Raw genomic sequence first — 24,843 nt, forward strand, 5'->3', positions numbered from 1 at the left:
CATCACATTCAGAGATATGTGGCATTCGGATATGTATTTCCCATTGTTCCATCCAGATATCTGTAAAACCAGAGATCTGTTACATTTAGTGTATCTATAAACTCCAGGGATCTGTTAAACTCAGAGATCTGTTTCATATCTGTTACATTCATATATCTGTAAAACCCAGAGATCTGTTACATTCAGGCATCTATTAAACCCAGAGATCTGTTATATTTCAGATACATACAAACCCCAGACATCTGTTTCATTTAGGTATCTATTAAACTCGGAGATCTGTTAAATTCAGATATGTATTAAACCAAGAGATCTGTTAAACTCAGATGTCTGTATAACCCAGAGAACTGTTACATTCTGTTATCTATTAAACTCAAAGATCTGTTGTCTCAAGACAATATTCACGTGACCCGTTATCGACACTAAGGGAGACGTGAGGCACACATTTCACATAGAATTACGAGTCTAAGACGTGCCAGAAATCCATCACCGGAATAACCAGTTTCATCCTGATGTTGTTCCAAGCACTGCCATCACAAGATCCATGTTCGCGGGTCTCACCAAAATGGTAACCGTCTTGAACGTCCGTTCCAAACTTGGCACTCAGTCCCTCTTTCACATTGTCTAGCCTTCGATGTTTCAATGTAGACTGACCTAACCTTTCAATCCAATGACAATCGCATTTCAAGCACACTCTCCCGTAACATTTACTCCCCTTGTAGGTCTCAAACCATCCCCTACAAATTAAGCAGCGAACGAGTAGACGATCGATTTTACGATAAATCCGTCCCCGGCAGTAAACAAAGCAGATACACCTCAAAACACCATATCCCAACCTGCACGCGATATTGACGACGGTGGTCTGAAATTGCTAGCACCTGTTCTCTTTACATACTCTGCCTCCGGCAACTGATAAGATCTGGTCGTTCAAGGGACTCGGAGACAACATGGAGGAATGCAGCGAAGCTAGTCTATATTCCAACGAGGATGAAGTGAATTGCCCCGGACCTTTGTTTAGGTACGTGATTTTTTATCATTAATTTTCCACGATTTCCGTATTTTCACTGTTGTATGCTCATTATCGTATCAAACAAATATTCAAAAGATTATGATTTTTTGCTTCTGCATGTGATTGTTTTGTGTTTTTCACAACGTATGTAAACAGGTCATCGTGACTGACATACCAGATTGGTGAAATCACAGTTTCATTCATGTACTTGATCAAACCGTTTTCAAACAAAAATACGGTTTTAATATTTCTGTTGTTATCAGTACAAAAGGAACGACTAGGTGGTTGTTTTCGGTTTTCAGGTGATAAATGCGTATTGACACAATGAAGACAGATTTATGCCCTTTGCTCAGTGTATTCATTTCTGGCTGTTGTTTTATTCCATTTTTTATTGACTTACTAGCTCATGAAAATATCTATCCCTCCTGGGAGCACGGGTTGTCGCGTGGTTAAAGGCCCCGCAATTCCCTCTGCAGAATTGTATCTTTTTGGGTCGCCAGAAATCTATGATTGTGGGTTTGCATCCCGGATTATGTTTATGGTTTGTCAGCACCATAGTCATACTCATACAACATACAACATGCTACAATATTCCAGATATACAGAGACGATCGGTAAGTAACCGAGTCTGGAGCAGACAAATCAGTGATCAAGAGTATGAACACTGATTTACGCAAATGGGAGCCGATGACATGTGTCAACCAAATCAGCGAGCCTGACCATCCGATCCCGTAAGTCGCTTCTTTCGATAAGCACGGATTGGGAAAACCATTTCTAATCAGGATATTCTTGAGACGTGGATTGTTGTCGCTTGTTAAGCTGGTATGCCGTAATACACCGTATTATACCGTATACTGATTTTTCATTATAGACCCCAAGGACAGAGGTGCCGTGACTATAACGCCGTTTTGGTTCAAACATTCATAGATTCAAAAAGTAATTCCGGTCAATATTATTTTACTCCAGCAGACTCAGGTCCCATGTAACTGGTGTTGAAACAGACATGCAGGTAGATATCTTGACATTCAAACAGTGGCTGACTAAAACGGTGCGAAACATAGGCATTGAATGCATTTGGAACACACCAGTGACGAAGAAGTAAGGATAGCTCGTATTCTGATGTTAAGAAATGGTAGTTTTTGTTACCCTACCTGGCGGCTCGGAGATTTATCATGAACGGGTCGGTTGAGTATCATTATACTGTGTCTGAGTTGGGTGGATATGTCCTTGGTAAACTACGACGTGATCATTCAAATGTACACTTGGCATTAGTCCCAGGTAATTCAAACAAACGTGATAGTACCAGCTCGCACACTATTGCGGGCGCGAACGCACGCACGCACACATATCCTATTTGCCTAGCCGGCATTGCTATACACAATGTCAGAATGTGAGTATCGATGCTTTTTAGCCATGTACAAATTCATTTCGGTTACTCTCATGGATGTCTGCAATGCTGCGGTTTTTCTTCCTTTTAGAATTGTTTCGTTTCAAATTCCACCTTTTACGACAGTCTAGATCGATTACGACTTAGCTCCATCTGATACACGCTGACACACGGACTAGGCAGACTGATTGTACAGTTCTGGATGTGCTCTGACTCCCGGCACGGTCATTCCCCATCCAACAACGATCCAATATTAACCCGAGAAGTTGACTTTGGAAGTTCATGCTCAACATGCGAATTTCATACCCGTTTTATGTCCCTAAAAGAGATTGTGGATATACTGTCAACACTTAAAAATATTCTCAAACGCGGCACAAAATACGTTCCTGTCGTAGAAGTGTGCGAGGCTGGACTTAGTAGGGATTTGTTGTTCATGTTTTGCCCATTAGGACAAAGCAGTTCTATGCTTTTGTTGAGTTATTATTTAATTTATTAAATTTTCGGTAGGTTGGAAAAAAGTGAGGTTTGGGGAATAGGCAAGTCATAGCATAGGTGAATTATTGGCCCACATGTCTTTAGATTTGACTCTGTCACCTGATGCAAACACAACTCTATGGAGATTTGCCGTGATCATATGGTTTTTTTTTGTAAATTGATTTTTCACAGAATTCAATTATATTATGTTAAATAGTTTTTTCATATCGATAGTGACATTAGATGAGTTGTCAAGCTGGCTTCCACAGAGAGCTTGGTTGAGCAAGGAGGAGGATGTTTAGCTGTAAACGCGATGCTGCCTTTTTTCACTTTTAACCGAAAATAGAATATCAACCATTTTGTCTTTAGATATTACATATTAAACATTTATCGATTGATGTGGATATGTGTGATGTCAAAACTCCAGATATTGTCTGTTAATCAGAAGATGTTGAATATTTATTAAATTTAGGAAATAATTTTGGTTGAATACTTAATGGATTTAGGAAATATTTTAGGCTCATAGACTATCTGTTTAATGTCTCCAACAACCCCAGACACGATGAGGCCGTAAAGCAGGTGCGTGTTGCCTTTATAGGATGCCATTAAGCCCCATGTGCTGCGTGGTATCATAGAAGCTGCATGTCAAGGAGATAATGGTCCAGATAGAACCCTTCCATTAGAGCTCTGTTTAAACAAAACCAAAGGCATTGAAGGCAGGTCAGAATGCCGGGGGAATAAGTTAAGAGATAAATAATTCACTAAAAACATGAAAACTGTTATATCGATGTGGAAATGACATTGGAATTGTGTGTGTGTGCGCGCGCGCGTGCGTGTGTGTGTGTGTGTGAGAGAGAGAGAGCGAGACAGAGAGGGGGAGGGCAGAAGGAGAGAGGGGGATAGAGGGTGGGAGAGAGAGAGAGTTTAAGCGTTTTATGTGCAGGTATATGTGCCTCTTTATGTTTCATGCGTATGCGTGTGCGTGTTTGTGAGAGAAATGGAGAGAGAATGTGTATATGCATGCATGTGTGTCTGTATCTGTACGAGAGAGACGTAGAGATAGACTTCCGGTATTCCCCCAATGCCAAGATCAATTCACATGAGATTTAATCAAAGACACGTCTGAGAAACCATATTCCATGCTCCGTCAGGGGAACCGGTGTACCAAGCTGTTTGGCGAGATTAGCAACAACCTTTCAACCGTAAATTGACCCTGGATGTCACACAATACACAATCTGCATCTTAACTGATTCCCCTTTTTTCTTACGCTTAAGTACATAGAAGCTATCTCAAGTAGGATAAGTTCACACAGTATGAATGAAAACCTGGGAAAACCTTTAGAGTGAGGATGTGTGAGGGATTGTAGCGTGGTCGACAAGAACCGCCAAACGTTACTGCCTATAATAAAACCGAGGGCGCAGAAGGGACTTTCTGGTCACTGTGTCCTGAACAGATGGGTATCAGGGTCGACTTGGTGTGGTCGGACAGTAGAGGCAATCCCAGGTTAAGTGCACGATCCTACAATGGACTCAATAACATGATCCGATGTCTGTCTCAGTTTGGTGCCTTGAAAGCCAATTGAAGTTGTTCAGCTATTGATAACTGTGATATCTTCTGACGTCTTGCGTAAAGGTACCTTTAAAGCATGATTTAATGATTTTTCAAGTCTGTACTCTCAGTTCAAAGTTTTCTTCAATTTGAGCTGTTGCACAATCGTGGCTAGGGTACTAAAATAAGTAAAATTTTCCCAACCATCCCTGAATGTTGTGTTCGCGATAGTAATGTATATATTCATGGCATAGAATGTTTGAACGTTCATTCCTTTCTAAACTACTCATCCAGCATAAGATCTTTACTTTACTGTTCATGGTTTTCAAGAGTGAAGATGTTTGTAATGGGCGATGTTGGCTGCGGTAAGACAAGTCTGGTACAGTCACTTATCGGCCCCGTTCCCAAGCTAAACGACAACCCCACGGACGGCGTCAAGGTGGAGTTATGGTACCCCTTCAAGACATCCAAACACAATGGTACGTACATGATGGATATACGGTTTAGTCAGTATTGCACCAGTCGCTATAGATCCAGGGTGGAATAGGTCTTCAGCAACTGCACACCTTATGCAGATTTAATGCACGAGGATCGTGCATTTAACTCCTGAATCGCATGTGCAATTATCGTGCATGTGAACAGCTGCGTTGAGGTGTAAAGGTTTACACGAGTTATCATGCATCGAACGCATGACAATAATCTTTTCAGCGTTACGAATTTGTTTATAACACGTCTTAGATCATGTGGGGCGGTGGGGTAGCCTAGTGGTTAAAGCGTTCGCTCGTCACGTCGAAGACCCGGGTTCGATTCCCCTCATGGGTACAATATGTGAAGCCCATTTCTGGTGTCCACCGCCGTGATATTGCTGGAATATTGTTGAAAGCGGCGTAAAACTAAACTCACTCACTCACTCACTCACACACTCACTTAGATCATGTATAAATAGTATCTTTAAACAGTATGGAGTATTTTGCAAAATGTACTTTAGAACAGTTGCCTGAAGTAAGTGGCTACATTTACACTAGTGAGTGTAGTGACTTTTAACAGTACATTTCCGTCTTATTTCAGTTTGCTACACTCTTGGCCAGTACACACATGCAAAACTGCAAAACGTCGTAGCAGGGGAAACAGATTCATTGTCCTTTGTACACCTGCTTGTTATTTATATTATGATGTGACTGGCACAGTGTATGGCACAGGACAAGGATTTGTACAATACATTCCTTGGTTATTGACTAGCTAGTACATGTGTATGACCAAGGCATCGGCTAACACAATAGGTGCTCTGATAAGAGAAAATGTTCCCTTGGTTATATCCCTTTGTCTACAGTGAGTAAATTTAGTATTTCTCTGGTTTTAGCAATTCCAACATCGGGTTACACCAAAATGTGTTTCTTACTTTGTGCCCACATAGGAATCGTTTTCGGCGAGACATGCAGAGTCTTAAATCGCTAGGCTTTCCCACCTCTTTCTTTGGAGTTAAGACATTTCGTATAATTTGTTTGTAGGCAAAGCTTACATCGACTCATGTTTTTGAATTACTTCCAGAAAGCTTGTTGGACCGGAAGCTGAGCGGTGAGGAGCATCACCTGATCATAGAGATCTGGGACATGACTGGAAGACAGGTCTGTCTGTGTAAATGTCTTGTGACGGCAATAGTTCTCAGTTCGAAGTTAAACCCCATTTCACATCAAATATTTACAGTTTAGTCACCATATTTTAGTTAATTTATGACCCTTCTAATACAACGGAATGTAGGAAAGCTTTGTGGATAACAGCTTCTATATTTTGTGAGTGCGACGTTTCGATACAGATTCTTGTACCACTGTGAAAAATACAACGAACGTCGTCACATGAGTCGGTGTTTCTACAAACACCAATGTCCCTACTGTTGTACGTGATTCTGAGCAACGTGTACCGTGCTGTAGGTGTGTCAACACGCCCACCAGATGTACCTGACCCGGGAGTCTATCTTCCTCCTGCTCTACAACAGGGTGGATCACACCAGCTGCGATAGTGTCCTCCCCATCTACACCAGCATCCAGGAGGCCGTGAGTTTCTCACACTACTACTACTACTACTACTACTACTACTACTACTACTACTACTACTACTACTACTACTACTACTACTACTACTACTACTACCACGACGACGACTACTGCAATTACTACTACGTCTACTACTACTGTGACGACTATTACCACTGCTACTACGACTACGACTATTGCTACTGTGTCGACTGCTACTACTACTACTACTACAACTACTGCTGCTGCTGCTGCTACTACTACTACGTCCACTACTACTACTACCACCACTACCACTACTGCTGCTGCTACTACTACTACTGCTGCTGCTGCTACTACTACTACTACTTTCGTTACTGCCACGACGACGACTACTGCAATTACTACTACGTCAACTACTACTGTGTCGACTACTACTGCTGCTGCTGCTACTACGTCTACTACTACCACCACTACCACTACTACTGCTGCTGCTGCTACTACTACTGCTGCTGCTACTACTACGTCTACTACTACTACTACTACCACCACCACTACTACTACTACGTCTACTACTGCGTCTACTATTGTTGCATGTAGATTCAAAGATACCGGGCCTATTGGTCAACCTTCTGCTGGCGTGTTTCGCTTATTAAGCGGAGGCACATGGTGTTATAATATGATGCTGTTCAAACCCAAATTACTCACTCACTCTCCAAAATGCTAGTGGTGGACACTTGTACCCACTCTGTAAACTCGTGAATCAGAGCAAGGTACAAACCACAGACACCATTACAAACCAACAACAATCACATTAAGAAAAATCCCTTGACTGTCAACATGTACGTATGAATGTTACTTATTGTCCTGTTGACCTACCATCCGTGAAGATCCGGTTTAGAAATGATCTTCGGTAACCCATGCTAACGGACTCGGATGGTCAGGTTCGCTGACTTGGTTGACACGGCATCGGTTCCCAATTGCGAAGAGCTACGCTCATGTCGTTGATCACTGGATTGCCTGGTCCTGTCTCGACTGTTTTCAGACCGCTTCCACGTAGCTGGAAAACTTTTTTGGTGTGGCTTTAAACAACAAGAAACCTGCTGACCTACCACAGCTCTTGTCATTGACCCAATCACCTAATAAACAGATCCCTGGGCGAACCCTCTCACTGACGCGATGCTACTGATAGCTAGTCTCCATCCAAACTGTGTTTAAGTTGTTCCGGTTTCTAATTCCTCATTTATCTGTAGGATCATTGTCTGTTCAGGTTGAGAATGTGTGTGGTGGGAACATAAGCGGTAATGGTTTTGAAACGGCACTTTGGATCTCATTTCAGGAGCTTTTACCGTCCCACTAATGGAATTCGCGTGTCAAGTTTGTTTATGGCATTGACTGAGATCGTGGTGGCTGTGATGGAACGGACCTCATTACCATTGTTTCAGGAGAATGTAGTTTAAAATGCTTAAACTCTTCAGTAGTTTGAATTCTCACCGCTTTCTATAAATGGTAATTCTTGAATTATGTAATAGTTTGAATTCTCATCGCTGTCTGAATGGTAATTTTTCGTTGGGCATTGGACACTGGTCACAACTTTATATACGTTAAGGTCTGGCCACAGACAGGGATATTTTTAGCTTTCGAAAGGAACTTCAAATTATCTATCTACACTTGTAAGAAGTCAGATCTTAATTGCCAAATTCATGATGATGGTGTATGGTACACACCTCGTTAGGCCATATTGCAACAATATTACGGTGGGGAATTAGCACCACCCATTGCATTCATGTCGGGAATCGAACCTGGTCCTTGGACGTGGCAAGCGTCCGCCTTTTCAGCTGCGCTACCACACCGACCTTTGTGGTTTTGAACTGTGTGTTAGTTCAGTGCGACGTTGGGCTACAGATGATTTTACGTTTAGTGCTTGCAATGTATTGGTGCCCCTGTCGTCGTTTGTGCTAAAACTTCTGGAATCTCAAAGATTCTTCACTAGTGTCTGTCAGGAAGTGGATTGGTGCAGGGGCTCTATCAGGACTTCATCAGTTACATCACCGGCCTGTTTCCACTGTATATGTGCAGATAACCAGAGTGATCGCTATATTTAACAGTGGAGTAAAGCGAAGGTCTGTTTCAAATCAGAGAGAAATGAGTGTGTATTTAGACAAATGAACGACCAGATCAAATCATGCAAACGGTAATGTTTATTGTATTAAAACCGACTGGCGCATATCGATCTTGGTTTCCTCGCTGGTACATTCCCGACACGGACATCTGATTTGGGAAATCTGTACTTGGGGCAAACACTTAACGAAAATGGTTCCAGGGAAGCTAGCAGTCATAGCAATGTTTCAAATCAGTCAAGCATCTCGTTTGTTTGTCTGATAACGAATACAACGCCTACAACCACCAAGTACGGTATTTACAAAACAAAGTCATTAGAACTGGCTTCAGCAAGCCACCAACTGTCTTTGCGTTATTCACCAGGACATTCAAAATGTTCGGTGTCATTATTTGTTGAATGGTTTTAACAATATTCCAGCGATATCAAGGCGAGGGATATCAGAAATGAGCTTCACACACTGTATTCACATGGGAAATCAAACCCGGGTCTTTGGTGTGACGAGCCAACGCCTTAACCACAAGGCTATCCCGCCGCCCTTTTTGTTGCGACTTTGTATATAAGTACCTTATGAATAAAATGTTTCGGTTACTTCAAGGTGGTGTTTCAGTGTATCCAAACTAATGGGCAATAATGCTAACATTAGATAATAAGAGATAATGACAAACTAAGCGATCGGAGAAAAGAAACGTTACCAAATGATATTTTAGCTATAACTTTGGGGAACCATGCACAGCTTTGAAAAAAAGATGCAAAAGAGATATAGAGTCGACATAAGGACCATAGTTTAATCAGATCAGCGTTAAAAACAAAATCGGTGGAATGCCATAAAGCGAGAGAGGTTTCGATCCCATCTCAATCATTAGAAAGGGAACTTTCAACAAATGCGATTTCGGCTGTCCATGACTGGCTTCAATATAGATCTCATCGTAGTGTCGTGCTGTGAATGTCAGACGCCTGATAACGCGCAGATAACTCTACGCCACCCCTCTTTAAGGATCTGAAGAACCTGTTTCCGGGAATGACCAGGCATGCTCAGTTGGCGACATGCCAGGAGAGCGAGTAGACCGAAGCAGCAGACTGTGACGTTGTTTTTCTTGTGGAAACCCATGACAACACTACTACTACTACTACTACTACTACTACTACTACTACTACTACTACTACTACTACTACTACTACTACTACTACTACGTTTTCTTTTCTTCTACTACTACTACTTACCCGAGAATATCCGGGTTAGAATTGCTTTTCGGCAACCCATTCTTGTCATTGGAAGCACTAACGGGGTCGGGTGGTCATTGTGGGTCATAAAGTATTGTCCAGTGGCCGTGAATGAAATGTTATATGGCTGTGATTATGCAGACATAACACCGATGTCACTGTAGAATACCCATGTGATGTATTTGATGTGTCGCTGTCACACATATGTGCCATATCTGTGATATAATATTCATTATCTTACCTCACGTATAAATTTCCATTTTTGATTGGCTGAGCGCTCTTATAGCATGGCTGGGAAAATCGCACATCCCAATACAATACCAGCACTCAGCTGTGAATCTTAGACCATTAATAACTCGGTACGTACCTATACGCGGAGGTTCTGCAAGAGGTATCTTCCCATCATGACTACTCCCAGTTTGACTACTCCCAGTTTGACTTATGAACCTAAACAAATAATGGAGCACTCCTACACTTAATAATGTTCTGCACCTGTATAGCTGATTACTCTCAGGTTGCCTGCTCTTTGAATAAAACCTATAAGGGAAACTCCCACGGCCTGCCTATAATTAGTAGAAGCCAAGTGAATCGAGGATCTTGTAAACATTCATTATTTGTTTTGATATTTGGAAAAACTCCTCTACTCCGATGTAAAGTTTGAGAACTTATAATTCAGGTTGATTGTTTTGACAACTGGACATATTCCCTGTAACTTCCGTCAAAAATATTAACTTTAGAACGCAAAAATATTAATATCATTTTTATCGAGCGCGATAATGTCGTGGAATTTATTGCCCGAGGGAGCTCTTACCGCTGTATCACTGAATCAGTTTAAAACTATGGTAAACCCAACGAAACTCGCAATTACTTTGGTTAAAATTTTCAAACGAGATTGTATTAAATCATCTATTCTCGTCTGGAGATTGGCTGCAGTGATCTAAACGCAGACAGACATAATCGACATATAACGGAAACATTCAAGTATCCACGTGGTCCTTATAATGACGGCGTTATTCACTGACTGTTTAGATGTTGGAACTTTCAAAATGTATGTTTTCATATTCAAGGACACAATGTTAAAACTATTCATACGGTAACGGCGCCTTGGGTAACTGAACAAATAGTAACAGTTTATTTCTAAAAGCAGGCACTTCCAGTGATCATCACATCTACATATAAATTCAATGCGCGACATGTTGTTATATACATTTGTCATTTGACCTTCCGCGGCAGCTCGTTTTGTTGCGAGGTATAACCAACACCATAAAGCACATAGTCCGTAATCATATTATAATGATTCAGCTATTGGAAAAATGTATTGGGACGGCGTTCAAATAAGCCACTAGGCTTGTTCGCCCATCCAGGCTTCAGCTTTGACACAAAAAATATGTTTCAACCATATAGAAGTGCCGGAGTTTCAATGAGCTGTGAATGGCGGACCCATCATAGTGTTTACAAAGTCTTTATCGCTTTCTCTGCCCCTGGTTCAAAATATTACACAGCACAATGACTTCTTAATTCACTTACTATGTGAAGTGTTTTATTTTTTTAGGTTTAAGGCCATTGGCCCACAGAACATAGGTTAATGACAACATATTTTATATAGGGAATGAAAAACGTTACACGAAAATGGGTCATACGTGGGCATCAAGTTTATGATGGCTGCTGCTTAAATGCAACAATACAAATTTTTATAAGATAAAAGTTCACATTTACATTCAGAGGACATCAGTTCAATAAATGTATTCTGTGTAGGTTTAACGATTAAGTAGATATGACGTTTCTGCCTGGCGTGATAATACATGTAACGTGTTAGTCCATATAAGTTTAAGATATTTGTAACTTGAAACAGTTTGTATTTGTTGGCTGTTGTAGTACTACCTTTCGTAACTCCGAAATATTCCTCCCTTTTTAAAAACAACAAAGGTCAAAGCTCAGTCCCAATTTTACACAGAACCTGCCTACACAATCGATTTGTTGCTGTAATCTTCCAACTGAGTCTGCAGAAGTAGCGATGTCACCTACGTTTAAGAACGACCAGATGTTAGGCGCTTCTTATGTGATGAATATCTATCTACACTGAAAATGGTTAAGTTTTGTCATCAGCTCATTTACATAAAACGAAAACAATAACGGGCTCAGCATACGTCCTTGACGGATGCCGATAGAACATGAGAAAATATCTGTGAGACCATTTTAATACGAATACATGATTTTAACTTCGAATACATGTCGCGTAAAACGAGAATTTTAGTTAACACTTTTCCTGTGATAGAAATTAAAGATATTCCTCGATAACTGTTAATGTCAGTCCCTTTCTTGTACAGAGGGCATATAATCGCTTCACACCGGCTTTTTAGGAAATAACCTCTCAACAGTGATTGATGAAACGATTCCAGTAATGTGAGAGCAGTAATCGAGAAATCGAGTTCTGTAATATTTGGGCTGTAATGCCATCAGTTCCTGGAGATTTGTGGTGATTGAGATATCATGTACGGAAATATCGTCGTCCATTTTCTTCTGCGTAGTCGGGTTAGCAATGTTTTGAAATAATCTTTCCACTGTGTTGCTTTTATAATATTTGTAGTATTTTTCCTCTTCTGTGCTTTTATTTCGTTCCATAATACGTAATCTTTCCAAACAGAGCTGTACTTGCAATTGCATAGTCCACATTACTTATACCGTTATTTGCACCAGGTAAATTCTTCCAGACACGCAAATATATGACGGCTATCTGAAGATGTGAATACCAGATGTTTTACATTAGTGCAGTGACCGTGCTCCAAAACTATTTACCTCTTTATCCTTGTTCTTTCTAGATTATGTGACGTTATCACTGTCATTCCACTCGTCCCAAGGCATGTCTGTTGCGTTATCACCTGAAATAAAATCTATATTTCTCCTGTCCTGTAAGAACACCAGCATCATAGTAACAGAAAATGTCGATTAAGGTGTTTTCCAGATCTTCTAGACACTGTTGTTTTTCCCTTGTAATGCACAGTTTTTCAGGTGATAAATTGAAAACCTGAAAAATAAATCTGAATCTAGACTAAAATATTCATGATCTGGTAAGAGATATATTGCGTCCTTAACATCTGTGTATATTATTTTAACACCGGCATGAACACTGCTGTTGACAAACCAATTCCACCATGTTTGCCTTTATCGCTGTAAACAGTGAAACCATTGTGAGTTGACTGAAGCATGGTATAATCCTCAGGTGAATACAACCAGGTCTCACATACACCAACCAACGTGTATTGTCTGCGATGCTCAATAACAGATGTGTCATCGAGATGTCTCTCTAAAGACGGGCAGTTCCATAAAAATATACTGAAGTTAGTTAAGGGAGGTTGTGTTGATTTATCATTCACAGGGCATGGCCTGCTCCCAATTGGGTTCTAGTCAGTCTATTTGTCTGCATATCAGTATCATAGAGGACACCTCCAACAAGACGTTTATCAAAGCGAAGATATGCCTGTGATCCATTCTCCCGTGCCTTTACCATGAGAGGAATCCGTTTTCTCCTGTTCTTCCTCTCTGTGAAGCTGTAGTACTCCCTGATCTTCACACTGGGCTGCTTTAGCTTGCTCCTGGCTCTGTAGAGGATATCACTCATCTCCACGATGGGCGTGGCTTACCACCTTCCTTCTCCTTACCCACCCTGTGCTCTCTCTCTATTCCAGTATGTGAACCTGCATGTGCATTCTCCACTCTCTCTCTCTCTCTCCCTCTGTCTGTCTCTCTCTCTCTCTCTCTCTCTCTCTCTCTCTCTCTCTCTCCAGCTTACCTACCCTCTAACTCATCCCTCACTACAGAATCACAGTCCTTCATAGATTCTCCCTCATCACCAGACTTATCTGAGATTCCATAGACAGCTATATTGTCTCAACGGGACCGATTCTCTAGATCGATGTCTTAAGTTTTACTTAATTGTGTATATTTAAACTCTTGCACAATTTTGGCCAATGTAATTACATGTAACTATGTAGCTGAATAAATAGTATATGAACTTGGTACGGTATAATTGTTTATAAGCGTTTCAGGAACAGGTTACTTGGTGGATAGGAGAGAGGTAGTAATTGAAAAACACACGACTGGAACAGGTTGTGTATTGGACGAGTAGTCAAACTGGGAGTAGTCATAATGGGAATGAACACTGTAAGACGTATACTCGTTGTGTATTCAACCAATGACTATTCAACAGCTCCAGGAAACACTGTGATCGCCAGTACAAACCTTTGACTGTTCTTAAGGCTTTGTGTAGCTGTAGGCAGAAGTTCTGCAAGACGTATACTCGCTGTGTCTACAATCTCTGTAACATGAATATTCAACAGGCTCCGGGAAGTACTGTGATCATTGCGAGTACAAAGGCGGACAAATCTCCTCCTGACGGGAACCGTGCCACTCTGCCTTCAGGGGAACAGATTCTCGACTCCCTGAGGAGGAGCCTGGACAACTGGAGGTTCTATATCCTGAAGGAGATAGACGAACTCAAGTGAGATCAGATAATAGTTAATAAATAATAAATAATAGTTAATAAATAACGTTATTGACTATCTCAAGTGAAATATAAAACGGTCACATAACTATACTAAGTAACTAATTTGTAATAAGACAACCGCTGCTTTATTTGATTGAATTCGAAATATGAGGTTATAAAAGGGAAACAAAAATCCAACATCGAAAGCTTAGAAATAACGGATCGGTGGTTTCTTCGCGGGATGCAAACTTGCTTATTACGGATTACAAATTCAATAGGTTTTACTTGTGTTCAGCGCTGTTCTCGCTGCGCTACACAAAATGACACCAAACAGAGGATCGAAGGATGAGAAGATGCCGCATAACAATTGACATACAATAATGATTTACAGCCAAGCCAACAAAGGTTTTTGTTGAATATTGCATACATAATTAAAGCGCAAAACCATCTGTGAACATCGGTATTGTGCATTGAATAATTACTCCAGATACACAAAATACAGATTGCTATATATCCCGACACCTGGGACAGAGGCGAACTTTAATGAGTTCTTGTGTATAGTCTAGGAAATCCTGGTACTGCCATCAACAACAGCTTGGAACGATGGGAAGTCGTAACTGTTTCGCTGTTTTCAGGACATTGTTACAAAAATAACACGTCCATATAATTGCTGTATACTAAAGTATAGAATTCTACATACACGTTACTCACATCTACACATCTACAAATTGGAATGGTTTGGTAAGCATGACCCAACCAAATGTGTTAATTCGGGATGATTCCTCCATTTTCATGCTTAGATTTTCGGAGCTCTCTTAGCTCTAAGATAGTCTTAAGCGCCATACATTGACATTAGCTTACGACTATCCTAACGCTAAGAAAGCTTCGAAAATGTACGCCCTGGGCATCCTTTGACAAAGCACTAAGGTCATTACGATAACCTTAGTGCAATGCTAAGGAATGGGAACTAAGGTTAACCTTAGTAAAGGTTGCTTCGTGAAAAGAGCCCCTGGTCCCAAAACAAGTTGTTTGAGTCGTTGGTGCTAACTGGCAACCGGTAATTCTGCGGGCTGAAAAAATGGACGACTAAATGTCTGAGTTTTGTTTCTCTTTAAGTAATGATCCAGGGATGATGAGTATGTCCGACTGTTTTCTTGAAGGCTGTTGTCTCGAGAAGCGCACGCCAAAGAACCAGAGTCGGCGAACAAGAACAAGAAGAACGACACGCGTCAGCGGCACTGCGACACCTACCCTGTCGTCAAGTCTCAGATAGAGGTTTGTGAAGCCATCCTCATGAAGGTCAAGGACGTCACAACCAAAGTGTACGATGTCAGCTCATTAGACGGCCAGGTAACGTGTAACGTTTGTTACAAGGTCCAAACACTTTGGAAACATGATTGCAGACATTTGTTAGATGACCATCCAAGGGAACTAAAGAATCCGCTAAACTAAAGTTTCCAATTGCGCCGATCTATGCTCATGTTGTTGATCACTGGATTGTCTGGTTCAGACTCGATTATTACAGACTGCCGTCATATAGCTGGAATATTGCTGGTCGCGGCGTAAAACTAAACTCACTCACACTTCAACTCACAGTGACCACGTCTGACAGAAACTGACAAGGTTACGGCCGCTTCAGAACAAGAAAAGAATCACTCATATGGAGAAATGATTTATAGCTGCCGATAAGCAATCTGAAGAAGCTTGTATTGATGTACCATTTGTAAACCATGTGTTAAGTGCACCTCAGGGCCCTATTCCACAAAACGTTCGCAGCCCTACGACATTCACAGCGTTGAACCGGAAGCTGGCAGGGGTAATGGGAGGGGAGGCGAAGAACGGTTCGATGTACCACGAGTTGCGCTTAAAATGTTGAATAAAACATATTTCACGTGAGTCATTATTAAATATAGGGAGGGAATTCTGAGAGCACAACCTAGTTAGGAAATGGGAGTACCTTTGATGGCAGCGATATTTTATTTTGACATGAACAAATATTGTTTTCAACCGAAGCGAGGGAAGTGCGTTGCCAACCTTTGCTCGCTTTGCTCGCATATAGGACTGGTCATACTCTCTCCGCTGCGCAACCCCATTTGCGCTACAGTTTGCCTGTGCTTGGGGACAGGCCGAGGCAAGCCTGCATGGAGGCTGCACAGAAATCGTGCGTAGATCTTGCGAGATTCGTGCGATGGCTGTACGGATATCGCTCGATCCTACGATCCATTAGTTTTAAAAATAGTGCCTCCGCAATGGGCTACGGGCTTAAGATTTTTCACATTTGTCAAACTTCGATGTTTGACACTATTGACCGTAGAATGGTATGAAAATCGTACGGTCGCCGGTGGCAGCGCGGAAATGAAGCAACAGGCAGTTTACGGACGCCGCAGTTCCATAGCAGGCCAAATATAAGCTAGACATTAATGACTTACGATCACCTTAGTGCTTCGTGAAATGAGGCCCTGGTGGAGGCTTATAAGGTCACCGATTGGTCAGTTGCTGAACAGGGGATTTTGGCGATTCAGCTTTGTACCGGTCTCTGACCACTTAACGATTCGAGGATCACCAATTGGACAGATACTGTCTGGCAGTGTCGTCGGTTGATTTAGTCGGCTCTCAGTTGTGATCCCCAAGCGGACGTGAAATTTACTCACTGGACACATGTTATCACCGGATGATAAAGGATTTTTTAGCGGCATGGACATTGTCACAAAATGCAACCATACCCAACTATACTCATAGAAACTAATAAGGGAATGCCTGAAAGCACAAGCGTTCTTTCATTCTTTTCCAGAATTTCACCCACAATGCTATACAAAGATTTGAAGAAACCCGGAAAAGTATAAAGGGACATTTGCACTTTCAGGTGTTCCCTTATTCGTGTCTTATGAGTATATATAAACGGTGCCGTGAATGAAGTCAACATCGTGTGCGAGATACACATTATGTCGGAAAGCGCACATAAAATCTCCAAATCATCATCATCGACCTCAGAAAGCCTTGTCGAGCTGTCCAGAAGGGCGGCCTGAGAAAGGTAGCGACCTGACAATCAGTAACGTCCATCCCTCTAGGCTGAGCTCATACCTGGTCAACACCTGATACAGCCCGAGACCACTCTCTGTCACGCCCTTTGATCAATGTTGGAAAGAGCCTGGTAGAAGTGCTGATATACATCGACATACTCTATATAAATGCTAGTAACACTGTGTGTACAAAACTCAGACTCACAAACCTTTCAAAGCACTGACACTAGTGCATGTAGCTTCACTCAGTGCTTTCATGAGTACCAGAGACTTCAGGATCATGGTAGCTGTGCGTTCAGTTTCGCATTCCGTTTTGTGCAGCCTAGCAGTCAGCAGAGACTGCATCGACAAACAGTGATATGTGTTAACCGGAGATGGAGAAGCACAAAAGCTAGCTAACCTGTTAATAGTTGACGATGCCGCTAACTCGGTCTGCGCTGAAAGAAGGGATTGGGTGCGTTTAGTTTTACACCACAGTTAGCAATATTCCAGCAATATCAAGACAGAGGACATCAGAAATGGGCTTCACACTATTGTGGGGACCCACTCACTCACTCACTCACTCACTCACTCTTCAACCACTAGGTTACCCCTACATGGATTCAGATGGCGTAAACGTTTCTCCATTTCACTTGTGAATATCCAGCGGGTGACAAGGCAGGGGATGGTGCGGATCAGGTTAACGCATTAACGTTGTTCTGTTTAAGGGACCGTTGATTATGTATGGCCCGTGGTGGTGGTTGATGATGTTTGTTGAGGTGGTTAAGGAGGTTGAGGTTGGAGATATAAGAAATGCATACATGATAAAGGTCGTATCGCTGGTATAATTAATTTAGTGGTATGTTAAAGCTTGTCAGGGCAGATTCTTTGTTAGATTAACTTTGTTGCGTAAAAATAAACGAACCACTGAAATGGAATGAAAACAACCTGATGAACCCCTTGGGTCTTAAAGAGAAATAATATTTTTTATGGATAGACTTCATTATTGCAATAGTTAGCATCTACACAGAAACGCCACATCCATTGCAATACAGAAGCTGTCTTTCCATAAAAAAAGGTGTTTCTGTTCACCATACCAATTTCTAAATGCCACTCACGGGTCTTGTGTCAACTTGGCGTTTCTCGTTGTTCTTGGGTGCAAGCGTTAGTTTTATAAACTATTTTACTTCTCATTTAGGGTATCGATGAACTGAAAACGGTCATCTTCCAAACAGCTCTGGACCCGGTTCAGTTCCCACACCTGGATCGGACCATTAAACCGAGCACGATAGCCTTGTATGACGAGATTCTGAAGCTACGAGAACGAGATCTCGTTCTGCTGACATGGGGTCAGTTTCGAGATATAGCCAATCAGCTCAGTCCTGATGGCGATGACACGCTCGAGGAAGATACTGCTTTCCTTCAAACAATTGTGAGTCTTATTATACACATTTTTTTTAAAATTATGGGTTTCAGTATAATCACGAACATAAACCGCTGATATTTTAAGCATTTAAGTGTTTGACGTTATAAGCTGACATTAATACTTTTTCGGGTTTCGGAAGCCATTCTACCATTTGTTTTGGGTCCTTACCATCTTACACAAATGATGAGTTACCCGATTATGGATAGTTGTTGGTGTCCAGTCTAAAACTGTATCATCCGCACAGATGATACCTTCACTTACGTCGATGAGAAAGTGTCTGTAGCAAGTTGGTTGGGTCAGCAGAGGCTTCCATGGTCTTTACGAAGACTTCGATGGAGGCCCTCTTCATGTCTTGAAATGTGTATGGCTTTCCCAAACAATAAACAACCTCCAGTGCATGTATACTGATCCGCAAAAGAAACGTCATCCTTCCAAAAATATGTTTCATCTTAATTTTCATTATTTGTTTTCACTTTTTACATGTTAGCTAGACCTGGTTCGTAGGCAATGTTCAAGAGATTTGGGTTCATATGCTGTATTTGATACAGAAGCATGTCGTCGAAACGAAGTTACAAATGTTATGATGGGACCAGTTTTTTGTGCGTTTTTCATAAAAATGACAATACATGTGCATCCCGAGGTGTCATCCCTATAAGAAGAGCCACCGAACATGCACCGTTCGACAGTAGTGACATGCCACGATTATTAAAAGGAACAGTGGGACCATGTTATAGGAAGACTGAATGCTGGCCAGACTGTTGCAAATGATGTTTCTGTTCATGTTCGTACAATATGCCGCCTGCAGCAAAGGGGCCAGTACAGTGGAAGACCCCTTGGACAAAAGTGGAGTCAAAATCGGCAGATTGGCCGTCATCATCTGCATAATCGTTTCTCTTGGGCTACGGAAACTGCACGGACAACCATTGGCAGTCACCAGAGACTATCAACTCCGACAAAGTGCAGAGGCGTTTCAGGTGGAAATCGTCATGCTCGTCTCCATTAGGTCAAACATCATCGGAATTGGCGTTACCGGGAGTGGCGAACTGTAGTCTTCTCCGACGAAAGCCGGCATTGCGTCTCGACGGATGATGGCAGAGTGAGAGTGTGGTGACGACGCGGGGAGCGTTTTGCAGATGGTTGTGTCCCGGAAACAGTCCGAACATAATGGTGTTGGGTGTTATTACTCTCAGTCACAAGGTAGGTGTTCCAGAATATCGGACCTGGTAGAGGAAATGGTGTAACATCTGTCCGTTACATTGATCAAACGCTGAGGCCCTTCGTCGTGCCACATTTTGGTCGTCACGTTTTCCAGCCACGTCATCCAGCCGGACAACGGGCGTCACAATACTGCCAGAGCATCTAGAAACTTTCTCCGTCAACACGGCATACAAACCCTTCAATGACCTACCCTCGGTCCAGACGTAAACCCGATAGAATACTTGTGGGACGAGATTCAGAGGATGCTCTGATGTTATAATATGTGGCCATGACCGACAACTGCAGTTGAGCTCTCTCAGGCACGTATCACCGAGTCTGGGTACAAGTTCCTATGGCCTACATCAACCGTCTCATCCACTCCATGTACAGACGGTTTGCCGCTGTTCAGGCCATACACGTTATCGACTTTAGGATTGCACTCTCGCCCCACCTGTCGTCATTTTAACTTGTAGCTGTCTAATATTCATCTTTACGTATTGAGGATCAAACATGTCAATTGTGAAATCCTTCCCACAATTGTCATGTTATTTACATGTGTTTCAATTACCAATTTCAAAAAGGGAGTGACGTTATTTTTGCGGTTTAGTGTAAACATCACCAAGTATGATGACTAATTCCTAGCAAATTTTGTCCACGTTACAGGGAGGTCTGCTCGATTTCAAAATGACTCCATCCCTGTCCAACACTCCCGACAAGCCCACTTCCAACATCCCGACCGCGGGGACGGGCCGGTTTATCTGTGTTCATCCCGGCGTCCTCGCCAATGCTGTGTGTTGCTGCCTCGTTGACGACGACAAGAAAGCCTTCAGGTTCGAGTCGTGCAGGTTCTGGCCTAAAGATTCCGGCTTCAAGCGACCAGATCCTCAGGTGTTGTGCAAGGTGCTGGAGTCGATACCTCGCGAAGGCCTAATTAGGGAGTCTCTTCTCCCATTGTTGTGGCAGGTGAGCTGGTGTGACTTTTGAGAACTTATATTATATTATCTTATTTCCTGGCTGTAACAGGGTGTTAGTGATCTATGAAACATTACCTCATTCCATTATCGTCTCCGGTCATTACCCATCGCTCCTATACATGTAAGGCGGGGATGTGACAATAACTTATGCTTGTCGTAAGAGGCGACTGAAGGGCTTAGGTGGTCAGACTCGCAGAATTGATTGACACGTGTCATCGTATCCCAGTTGCGTAGAACGATACATATGGTGTTTGTCACTGGATTGTCTGGTCCAGGCTTGTTATTATACACCGACATATAGTTGTATGAATATTGCCAGATACGGCATTAAACGACATCAATCAAAAAACAAAAGAGACTGTAGGAAGTGAAACTTGTTTCCTTTTCTGTACTGCCATATGTCTAAGTGTGATCTTGAACGTTCAAGTCTTATAGAAAACAGGCTGAAAATGTGCTATGTTAACAAAACTGACACTGCTTGATATTGACAGTGACGGCGCTGCCTTATGTTGGTAGCACTTACACTATTTGATGTTGTCAGCAATGACACTGCCTTATGTTGGTAACACTTACACTATTTGATGTTGTCAGCAATGACACTGCCTTATGTTGGCAACACTTACACTATTTGATGTTGTCAGCAATGACACTGCCTTATGTTGGCAACACTTGCACTATTTCATGTTGTCAGCAATGACACTGCCTTATGTTGGCAACACTTACACTATTTGATGTTGTCAGCAATGACACTGCCTTATGTTGGCAACACTTGCACTATTTGATGTTGTCAGCAATGACACTGCCTTATGTTGCCAACAGTGACACTACCCGATGTTGACATTTATGGCTCTGCCTTATGGTTTTCAACACTGACACTTCTCGATGCCGACAGCAATGACACTGCCTTATGTTGACAACACTGACACTGCTTGATGTTGACGGTAGTGACACTGCCTTATGTTGACAAAGCATTTACCACTGACTTATGTTGACAGTTACAACACTGCCTTATGTTGACAGCAATGCCTTATGTTGACAAACCTTGACCACAGCCTTACGTTGACGCAGTGCCTTATGTTGACACAGCTATGACCACTGCCTTACGTTGACAGCAATGCCTTATGTTGACACAGCCATGACCACTGTCTTGTGTTGACAGCAATGCCTTACGCTGACACAACCATGACCACTGCCCTATACTGACAGCAATGCCTTATGTTGACAGAAATGCCTTATGACAAACCATGACCACTGCCCAATGTTCCAGGAGAGCATCCTGTACGAGGACCAGATCATGCACCTAGTGCGAGTGTTCACCTACCTGGGGTTGTTCATCTGTTACTGTAACAGCAAGACTAACTGTGAGGGTCTAGCCCTCCCGTACTACCCCCACTTGTCTGTACAACGCTGTCTGTATGCAGTCCTCCTGGATCTGCTCCCCAACAACCGACCAGTGAGTACTGACAACACATCGGGTGATCTGAAGCCATGTTTTGTAGTGCCGGTGAAGCCAGAATTGACTTAGGGTTATTAAACATTCCAAGGAAACTGGGTTTATCATATTTTCAGATTGTTTATCATGCCTACAATCAATGAAACTATGTAAAGCGGACTATTCGTGAAATTTGGAAATAACAATTTAACCTGTGTGTGGCTAAGACTGAAATCCTTTTTCGAGAATTTCCCGCGCTGTAGATCACTGCATCGTCTGGTTCAGACTCGGTTAGTTACAAACCGCCGCAATACGCCTGAAATATTGCTGAGTGCGGCGTAAAACAACAAGCCAACGAGTCAAGTAAACGGCACCAAATGTATAACGAGGGTACAATGTGTGAAGGTCATTTCTGTGCTATTGTCCTTAATATAACTGGATTACAGTAAACTTCGGCTATATCTGACCCAAAGGACCACTGATTTTTGTTCATTCTAACCATTCGCATTTCGACCAAAGCATACAGGAAAATTAACACTTCGCTATATCCGTGAGTTCGTTATGAAACGTGTTCGTTGTAAATGTATATATAACTGTATATGTAACATTTAAGGTAGATTTGTGACGTGTGGTTTAGCAATTGTCTTCTTATAACGAATAACCTGTCTGATGCATGTTCCTCAGCAACTCAACTGGACGCCCAAGCCTTTCAAGGGAGACTTACAGATCACCATCGGCTACGTCTTCCCCACCGGTCTACCCGTGGGCGTGGCCAAACAGCTGTTGGCACACTGCCAGTACGTGGGTCAAGATACCAGCTCCTACAGGCACATGTGGAAATATGGGGTGCTGCAGAGGGTTGGGGAGGTACGTTATACTGACAAGGGGTAGCCTTCGGTAAACGTCGACTTTCACTTTTTCACAACTGGCTCTGAAATGGAAGTAATAATGCTTACATATACTGTATTTCCTTTTCCGAAAGATATTCATGTTAATGAGTGAGTTTAGTTTCATAACGCTTTTATTAATATCACCGCAGCAATGTTAACAGGATGTCTAGATAACTCATTTTCAAGTTGAGGCTATTATATTTACATGCGACACTATACTTGAAACATATTTAGGAATTACACTTTCTGTGCTGCCGATTAGATGCATGGCTCTGAGGGTGTAGGTTGGAATCCCAAAGGGACTCAACCCAACAAACGGATTAAACTATGCACTTTACTGAGAAAGTGTAATTCCAGTAGTGAGATATGTTACATTTGACCATTTTCTACATGGCATTGTGTTTTCATGGATCAATACATGTCAATCATTCTATCTCTACCGTTTAATTAAGCTGAATACAAATTATATTGAAACGTGTTTAAAGAAAATAACCCCAAACAAGCTATGTAAGACTGTGTTATATAAACAATCAAAGAGAATCCTGTTTGAGTAAAAGTAGTATGTCAAATACCAAAATAGTTTACATTTTGTATTTTTGTGTTTATGTGCCTGTTGGCCTGAAGTACAAAAGAACATTGTCTTATCTAACATTACTCACAGAAGTACAAAAGACGATTGTCATATTTAACATGCTTCATGGGCCTACAAAAGAAGATAGTCATATTTAGTATGGCTCACAGAAGTACAAAAGAAGATAGTCATATTTAGTATGGCTCACAGAAGTACAGAAGAAGATAGTCATATTTAGTATGGCTCACAGAAGTACAAAAGAAGATAGTCATATTTAGTATGGCTCACAGAAGTACAAAAGAAGATAGTCATATTTAGTATGGCTCACAGAAGTACAAAAGAAGATAGTCATATTTAGTATGGCTCACAGAAGTACAAAAGAAGATAGTCATATTTAGTATGGCTCACAGAAGTACAAAAGAAGATAGTCATATTTAGTATGGCTCACAGAAGTACAAAAGAAGATAGTCATATTTAGTATGGCTCACAGAAGTACAAAAGAGGATAGTCATATCTAACATGGCTCACAGATGTTTCCGCGTTCCTATTGTAGGCCATAGTTTGTGCAGAACATGACAACACCCAGTTCAACATCAGCTGCCGGGTGAACGCTGACGAGCCCGGGCAGGAAGACTCTGCTGTACAGCTACTGTGGGTGTCATTATCGCCGTTCCTGCTGTCTCTGAACAAGTTCCTCAACTTCTGGCCCGGACTTTTCTACAAGGTGACTTTGTCTTTTCTTCATTTCAGTGGGGTAAGGTCTCTGAAAAGCGACTAACGGAGCAGGTGGTGAGGTTGACACATGACCTCGCATCCCGATTCTGTCCATTAATACTCGTCACTGGATGCTTGTCCAAAATCAAAAATGAAACATACAAATTTATGGATGACAACTTCTTGTTTATTTCATAGAACACGATATGCAATATACAAGAAGTTGTCATCCATAAACTTGTATGTTTCATTTTTGACTCACCAACTCACCAACATTTGACTCATCATCAAACAATTTGTCTAGACTCGATTGTTTACAGAACGCTGTCATATAGCTGACATACTGCTGAGTGCGGTGTTGAACACCAACCTTTGAGAGTGTTTTAGTA

At 41.8% G+C, this 24,843-nt stretch overlaps 1 protein-coding gene across 1 annotated transcript in view; it reads left to right on the plus strand.

Moving 5' to 3' along the window:
- The first annotated feature begins 944 nt into the window (after positions 1-944).
- LOC137296945 (uncharacterized) overlaps positions 945-24,843 on the plus strand; it is a 29,619-nt gene continuing 5,720 nt past the window's right edge. The window contains exons 1-11 of the mRNA XM_067828860.1: positions 945-1,015; positions 4,747-4,895; positions 5,965-6,041; positions 6,345-6,467; positions 14,106-14,266; positions 15,412-15,601; positions 18,449-18,682; positions 20,537-20,836; positions 22,115-22,300; positions 22,964-23,146; positions 24,294-24,464. Coding sequence (XP_067684961.1) covers positions 945-1,015; positions 4,747-4,895; positions 5,965-6,041; positions 6,345-6,467; positions 14,106-14,266; positions 15,412-15,601; positions 18,449-18,682; positions 20,537-20,836; positions 22,115-22,300; positions 22,964-23,146; positions 24,294-24,464 — 1,845 coding nt within the window. The remainder of the gene's footprint in view (positions 1,016-4,746; positions 4,896-5,964; positions 6,042-6,344; positions 6,468-14,105; positions 14,267-15,411; positions 15,602-18,448; positions 18,683-20,536; positions 20,837-22,114; positions 22,301-22,963; positions 23,147-24,293; positions 24,465-24,843) is intronic.

The sequence above is a fragment of the Haliotis asinina genome, chromosome 9 (assembly GCF_037392515.1).
Source record: "Haliotis asinina isolate JCU_RB_2024 chromosome 9, JCU_Hal_asi_v2, whole genome shotgun sequence".
Lineage (NCBI taxonomy): Eukaryota > Metazoa > Mollusca > Gastropoda > Lepetellida > Haliotidae > Haliotis > Haliotis asinina.